The sequence below is a fragment of the Procambarus clarkii genome, chromosome 50, assembly GCF_040958095.1.
Source record: "Procambarus clarkii isolate CNS0578487 chromosome 50, FALCON_Pclarkii_2.0, whole genome shotgun sequence".
Classification (NCBI taxonomy): Eukaryota; Metazoa; Arthropoda; class Malacostraca; order Decapoda; family Cambaridae; genus Procambarus; species Procambarus clarkii.
Genome location: NC_091199.1, coordinates 11,390,788 through 11,399,072, shown reverse-complemented (window position 1 = coordinate 11,399,072; position 8,285 = coordinate 11,390,788). Strand labels below are relative to the sequence as shown.

At 41.2% G+C, this 8,285-nt stretch overlaps 2 protein-coding genes and 1 pseudogene across 2 annotated transcripts in view; 2 read left to right on the top strand and 1 right to left on the bottom strand.

Moving 5' to 3' along the window:
• The first annotated feature begins 138 nt into the window (after positions 1-138).
• Positions 139-939, top strand: LOC138351650 (uncharacterized). Its single transcript, XM_069303657.1, has one exon. It carries the CDS (start codon positions 139-141, stop codon positions 937-939), a length of 801 nt encoding a protein of 266 aa, XP_069159758.1.
• Positions 940-1,021: 82 nt separating this feature from the next.
• Positions 1,022-8,285, top strand: part of LOC123748251 (arrestin homolog) — a 49,121-nt gene continuing 41,857 nt past the window's right edge. Inside the window, 1 exon segment of the mRNA XM_069303557.1 lies at positions 1,022-1,263. The gene's annotated coding sequence lies outside the window, so the exon portion shown is untranslated.
• On the bottom strand, positions 1,398-5,504 carry LOC123772794 (arrestin homolog; annotated as a pseudogene).

The following is an 8,285-nucleotide window of genomic DNA, read 5'->3' as shown; positions in this document are numbered from 1 at the left end:
ACGGTACCAGAGTATGGGGACTGGAATGCTACCAGAGTATGAGGACTGGAATGGGACCAGAGTATGGGGACTGGAATGGTACCAGAGTATGGGGACTGGAATGGTATCAGAGTATGGAGACTGTAACGGTACCAGACTATGGGGACTGGAATGGTACCAGAGTATGGGGACTGGAACGGTACCAGAGTATGGGGACTGGAATGCTACCAGAGTATGAGGACTGGAATGGGACCAGAGTATGGGGACTGGAATGGTACCAGAGTATGGGGACTGGAATGGTATCAGAGTATGGAGACTGTAACGGTACCAGACTATGGGGACTGGAATGGTACCAGAGTATGGGGACTGGAATGGTACCAGACTATAGGGACTGGAACGGTACCAGAGTATGGGGACTGGAATGGTACTAGAGTATGGGGACTGGAATGGTACAAGACTATGGAGACTGGAATGGTACCAGACTATCGGGGGACTGGAATGGTACCAAGCTATGGAGACTGGAATGGTACCAGAGTATGGGGACTGGAATGGTACCAAACTATGGAGACTGGAATGGTACCAGACTATGGAGACTGGAATGGTACCAGACTATGGGGACTGGAATTGTACCAGACTATGGGGACTGGAATGGTACCAGACTATGGGGACTGGAATGGTACCAGACTATGGAGACTGGAATGGTATCAGACTATGGGGACTGGAATGGTACCAGACTATGGAGACTGGAATGGTATCAGACTATGGGGACTGGAATGGTACCAGACTATGGAGACTGGAATGGTACCAGACTATGGGGACTGGAATGGTACCAGACTATGGGGACTGGAATGGTACCAGACTATGGGGACTGGAATTTACTATATCCAACATAATAATCCAAGGCGTCAAAGTACCGGACTACATTTCAAAATTTCAAATAAGGAGCGGAAGGCCGCTTAGATTTGGAATGATGACGTCACCGGTAACCAATCAGAAGAGGGTATAGGCTGTGACGTAGCCCCGAGGAGGAGGAGGAGGAGGTCTGTGATTGGCCAGAGCCTCACTCAGCTAGTAGCAGTGGGACTTGCGACCTGCATTTCGAGATCTTGGCATCTATCCTATCCAGTTGATCCCACGAGGGTCAGCCGGCTCCTCAAACAGGGAGGAATTGAAGGTACGAGCCGGCGGGAGGAGAGGAAGAGTCGCTGCACCGTGGCGGGCTTAACATGGCGACGTGCACGTCAACAAATTTGCGGGAAACTGACGCCAGGGCGCCACATCAAGGTAAGAGCTCACAGAGTTATTTGACCTAGTATCTATGCGTAACAATGTTCCTTTGATGATAAATTGTCGCTATGGAGGTAATTTGCATAGTAATTGTTGCGACAAGCCGAGAAATGTAGGAGATTGTAAGGCGGTTATGACCTAGAGGAGGAGGGACAGTGTATTCCCTCCGACGGCTTGGGTGAGAGTGTCGTCGGCGGGACGAAGCTCGAGGTATTTATGTGCTCCGGAGAAGGGGGAAGGGGCCAAGTGTCGCCATCGACGGCCCAGCGGATGCCGTCTATCTGAATGTAGTTATTATTGTATTTAATTCTTCTTATGGTATGGAGACGATATAATTTACTTTTTTAGTTGATGATTACACGATCCAATGTTACTGTTCCGAGAGGCATCATCACCATCGTCATCAGTTTCGTACGACAAGAAAATAAAAAGTATCACACGAATTACTTGTATGACAATGGTGGACACAGTCTAGACAAGGATTTATTTATTTATATACAAGAAGGTACATTGGGTTTATGAGACTACAGAGCATTGATGTTTTTACATTCTTGCAAAGCCACTAACACGCATAGCATTTCCTGCAGAAACACTGTGAAATATAGCTATATTACACAGAAACTGTGTAATATAGTTATGAGGTATAAGGAAGCCTCATCAATAACACTGAAATATAGCTATATTACACAGAAACACTGTAATATAGCAATGAGGTATAAAGAAGCCTCATCAATAACACTGTAAAATATAGCTATATTACACAGAAACACTGTGTAATATAGCTATGAGGTATAAGGAAGCCTCATCTTGAATTTACTGAGGAATTGGGCAAGAGATATGAAAATACATTTTGCCTTTTGTACATCGTTTGGAAGGAGTTTGAATGACGCTGTGAGGGACAGGGAGTGAGATCTTAAACTTGTTAACTATTGTGCCAATGCTGGTCATAAATAATCAGCTGTATCAGCGATACTGGGCACAGTATCACTGGGACAGCTAAATAGTGACAAAGAACCATTGATTTTCGTGGAGATATTATTTATTTATTTATTTATTTTTTATTTATTTATTTATTTATTTACATACACGAAGGTATATTGGGTTTGTGAGGATACATAGCATGGTATTTACAGTCTTGTAAAGCCACTAGTACGCTCAGCGTTTCGGGAATTATTAAGAGAAATTCTTATAGTACAATGATGTACCGTGTAATGGTGGTGATATAGAATTGTTATATTATTTTGTAGGGTATTGAAATATACTGAGGATTTGGGTCAGCGTTAATCCTGGGAATGTTTGTGCAACCATGTGTGTTATCCCGTGATCAGGAGATGTAGATCCAGGTGGAATTGTATTAGGACATTAAAGTTTCAATTTTAAATAATGATACAAATATATTTTTAAACCCAAATTACAAAAATATTTTGGGAGCGGAAAAATACTCAAAATATTTTTTTTCACTTTATTAAGAATTCAACGTTCAATAAATTATATATATATATATATATATATATATATATATATATATATATATATATATATATATATATATATGTATATATATATATATGTATATATAATAAAAATAACAGAAACAAAGTTCACCGGAATTTTTGGAGCCAATTACATAACTAAAATCCAATTTCAAAATATAATTACAAAAATTTACAAAGAGCACAAATGAAATTTTATACGAATAGTTCATTCTTCGACGAGCGTCGTAGCCTAGCAAAGTCTTCGAATTTCCATGTCAGTGAACTTCACTCTGCGGAGGGTGGCCATATTAGCGCCAGGGTCAGGGTGCATAAGCCTGAAGGGTAAGTCTGCAGGCAGCTCACCAGCAAGGGCGCCACAGTCTAGCTTCACACGGAGAGAGTAGGACACAATAATGCCCAGGGTGTCACTGGCGGTTCTATCAGCAGGAAGTACGGTAGAAGAGGCTAAGTTGACGTCTTCGTCCTTCATGTGGCCGTCGTAGGCGACCCCGAAGCGATTCTTGTAGGAGGAAGCCAGGGGAGCTAGGCTGAGGGTCTGGGTGACTTTCGCTCCAGGAAGGATGGGACAACCTTCGCGAGACTCGAGGGAGGCCACAACCCGGCTTAAATGGGTATTGGTCATCGTCACCTGCACGTCCTGTACAATCTGAGCCTTGATGTTCTTGACAGTTTTCTTGGAGGTGTTGCTGATGTTGAGATGAGCCTCCACAACCTCACCGTGGAAGTACATGCCCCTGTCGAGGCTGGCTTCTAGCTCAAGCTTACCGGGGGAGAAAGTGAAGCTCTTGCTGACCAAGGTTTTGGGCCGGCAAACATTGTGTTCGAGGGAGGCAAACTGAACCCGGCGCACGGAAAAGCTCACAGAGTTATGCTTGTGAGGTCTCTCAACCTTTCTGCTGGCCACATAGAGCTTAAGCTCGTAGATCACACCCATAGGATGGCTCTGTTGGTCAAGTTAAAGTCGACAGATTATTCATGTTACATTGCATCATGAAGATTAGCGAGAGTATAAATTATCACCATTTAATATTTGACAGGAATATATTATGTGAAAATGCAAAGCGTGTTCCATAGGTGTTATGGAACACCGTAATGGTGTTCCAGACCAATGGCACGTAGTGCCAGACTAATATGACATTGTTCCAGACTTACGAAAAAGAATTCCAGACCTATGGAACACCACCCATGTTACGCCAAATATATATATATAAAACGGATAAATATCTCATACTTACAGACATATCCCCGTTGTCAATAGTAACAGAACAAGGAGCGTCCTGAGGCAGAGAGACGCTGAAGGCGTAGGCATTATCGCCAAGTTTCTGGATGAGGCTGTCTTGAGCACTTGTGAGCTCCTCGTCACTGACATTGGGAGCAACTTGGATGTTAACCAACTCTAATTCCTTACTGAAGGGCAGCCCCATCACCTCATCTTGAGGGCGTCCGTAGCGATACGTGACGGCGACGCGAGCGAAGACCCGCCTGCCACGAAGGTAGTCACGGTCCACCACGACCACGCCATCCACGGGTGAGGTGTGGGTGAGGTGGTCCACAAAGTCCCGCCGAGTGAGGTAAGCGGTCACCTTTGTCGGAAAATCCGACACCATTTAATATATCATACAGACAGATAATATTTGTTGCTGTATTACCAACAAGTTACCCATAGAAAACGTAACTTGTAGTGGAATTACCGTCTATAGAAAACGGGATATCATCACCACATACTATTATAATTCACCAGCTATTCTGCTGGGAATTATTCTTAAATACATAAGTCTTTGGACTTTACCATCATAAAAACATCTTATATAAATTAACTTAATTATCAATATTAAAGTAGAGTAAATGTGACCCTTCTATCACGTTCTGAAATCTGGACAATGTAAGCCAGGCGTCAGAGTGGAGGAAGGAGAGCAGCCATTGTTGTATATGAGACCAGAGGCTCACACGGGAGCAAATTCGGCTCCTGTTAAATTTACTTGGACGTAGTGTTATGGAACCCAAAGGTGTACCATTGTCAACACGCTGTCTACAAATACAAGTTAAGTGTCTATCCGAAACCCGTTTATCATTCATTTATGGCCATTAATGTCAGGATATAGGGTTAGCCGGTTAGAACGCGAAATCGCCTCATACTAAAGGTAATTAAGCCAGGTCTTTAATGTTCCATGTACTGTATAGTGTTTTCTCTGATATAGCTTGTCATATATAGGATTCTGGCTTCACAGCTAGCGCACTTTTGACAGGTCAAGACGAGGATGCAAGATTGTGCACCAGTTACTGGGTGATATGGAAGCTACCTCAAAGAGGATAATTTGGTGTCTACACCCTAGTTATACCTGGTGGACTAACCTGCTGTACTATAAGATAAGGAACCTCTTCAATGTTTAATAGTATGTAGTCTATTACTGTAGTTTGATTGGCTGCATATATATTAATTTAACCCCCCCTAATGTGTAGAGGATCGATTTGTGAGATTGAGATTATTGCAGAAATACAGTCCACTTAACATTATACAAATTGCTATCGAAGTATATAAATTAACGTAAATATAAATTCATATAAATTAAATAAATATAAATCTCACAGGTCGGTTCCCACAACCTTACCTGCAAGGTAAAAAACTAGCTAGTTCTTGTCTAATGACTCTCGCCAGCCTCTCAAATGAGCCTAAGCAATGCATACCGTAAATATAGCAATATATGGACATTCGACTTCGCTATCTATAGGTATAGCAATCATGGTTTCCGTAGGCTATTTGTGCTGTATCATTGTTTCCCCTAGGGCATTTGTGCTGTTTCATGGTTTCCCTAGGTTATTTGAGCTGTATCATGGTTTCCCTAGGTTATTTGAGCTGTATCATGGTTTCCCTAGGCTATTTGAGCTGTATCATGGTTTCCCTAGGCTATTTGAGCTGTATCATGGTTTCCCTAGGCTATTTGAGCTGTATCATGGTTTCCCTAGGCTATTTGAGCTGTATCATGGTTTCCCTAGGCTATTTGAGCTGTATCATGGTTTCCCTAGGCTATTTGAGCTGTATCATGGTTTCCCTAGGCTATTTGTGCTGTAATCATGGTTTCCCTAGGCTATTTGTGTTGTAATGATGGTTTCCCTAGGCTATTTGTGTTGTATCATGATATACTAAGACTTACTTGCTTCATGAACCCTCCCTTGTCTTACACAGATAATCACACAATTAATCAATAATCATCTGGTTCAGTGACAAGCAATGATAGACTTTAGTTAGCTAGTTAACTTTACTTACTTATCCCCAAACCAAAGCTTCACGTCATGATATTTTTACATTTTCAAGTATTTTGAATTTGATTTAGATTACTAATCATTTTCTTAATTATTTTACATCAGTATCGAAGGTGTTCTATTCATTCCATATATAAATAGACAATGCAACAAGAACAATAAATGTTCAACAAGTCAAGAAATGTTCAACAAGTCAAGAAATGTTCAACAAGTCAAGAAATGTTCAACAAGTCAAGAAATATACAGTAAAGTCAGAATGCATTTAGAAACGACTAATCAATCAAGTTGCAGCATACACAACAGCTAATAACAACAAATTAACAACATATTGCATGCAAACATTAAATTTGTCGGTATTACATGGGTCTGGGGAGTCTATAAGGCCGTGTATTCGAACCCATCGTAGTGCCTTAATATTTCCTCATAGATACAGAGGCTTGAGAATGATAACAACATAATATATTCACGAACTACTTTTTCCTTCATAACACGATGAAAAAGAGCTGTAGAGTTGGTTTATAGTTATAAACTATCATTTGTTTATAGTTCCTGTAAGCAAATTATTTGGACACTCCCTTATCTTGAAGACTCACAAAATGCACTTACAATGATTCCCATTATAATTCACAAGATCCATCTAGTGATCCTTAAAACTGCTCCTTGCTATCCTATGGCCCCATTATAACTCACGAGTTATAATGAGTGGCAATGGGCAGATTTAAGAATCTCTAGGCAATTCTACATCCACCTAATGATCCTTATAACTGCCCCCCTTGTTACCCCAGTGACCAATTTTAACTCTCAAGATCTCCCCAAATACACTCGCTCTTACCATTAGGTGCAATCTTCTTGAAGATCTTGACGGCGTCAGCCATTGAAGAGCTTGTAATGCTGCTTGTAGTGTAGTGTAGAGCTTGTGGCTTCAGTCCCCCGTGCGGAGCTGATGTAGAGCGTAGATAATGTTGTTGTTATAGATTCAGCTAATGGGAACAAAAAGTTGCAAGTAGCACGGACTATGGTGAGCCCGTAGAGGACTTAATGGCACAGGAGCGAGGCTGTAACTGGCGTAAATAAACGACCTGAGGCTTCTTATACCCTCTGGCCGGCCGGTTAATCTTGTCTTTAGTCGTGGCGCAATATCTGATCCCCTATACTTAAACTACCTAGCTAAAGGGGCGGGATGGTTTCTTGCTAGGTTTTATCCGCAATTTCTTTAAGATGTCACTGCTACAAATTCAAGTATGTTTATTGAGACAAGAAAGAAATACATCTCAAAGGGATAGAGTAGCTTAGGCTATTTCTACCTCAGTGACTGCAATAGCGCGTCATCTTCCGCTATTTTTTAGGCTACATTTCAAATAAGTTAGGCTAATTTGGATTACTAATATATGATAGTTAGATTGATTGTGCATTTATAATGTAATGTGTGTAAATGACAACTGCGACCACCAACAGCCTGGTTGACCAGACCATGAACCAGGAAGCCTGATCAGAGACCGGACCGCGGGGACGTTGATCCCCTAATCCATCAGAAAGTGACCGCAAGATTAGGCAAGGTAATCCTGTACCTTGGGGCCATAGGTTTCTCAACCTTAATTGGTATTAATTCTTTACTTTCCCTTCCCTGTTTCATGATCATTGTATAGTGTTCATACTCTCCCTTCATTGTGTCATGATGATAATTGTTGAGTGTTCATACTCTCCCTTCATTGTGTCATGATGATAATTGTTGAGTGTTCATACTCTCCCTTCATTGTGTCATGATGATAATTGTTGAGTGTTCATACTCTCCCTTCATTGTGTCATGATGATAATTGTTGAGTGTTCATACTCTCCCTTCATTGTGTCATGATGATAATTGTTGAGTGTTCATACTCTCCCTTCATTGTGTCATGATGATAATTGTTGAGTGTTCATACTCTCCCTTCATTGTGTCATGATGATAATTGTTGAGTGTTCATACTCTCCCTTCATTGTGTCATGATGATAATTGTTGAGTGTTCATACTCTCCCTTCATTGTGTCATGATGATAATTGTTGAGTGTTCATATCCTCCCTTCATTGTGTCATGATGATAATTGTTGAGTGTTCATATCCTCCCTTCATTGTGTCATGATGATAATTGTTGAGTGTTCATATCCTCCCTTCATTGTGTCATGATGATAATTGTTGAGTGTTCATATCCTCCCTTCATTGCGTCATGAGCGTCATGACCTTGGCTGCGTTCAGTTTCAGGCCTATCTTGAGGTTATCTTGAGATGA

Excerpts from the sequence above, each read along its gene's own strand:
- LOC138351650 (XM_069303657.1), top strand. The coding sequence starts at position 139 with ATGGGGACTGGAATGGTACCAGAGTATGGGGACTGGAACGGTACCAGA.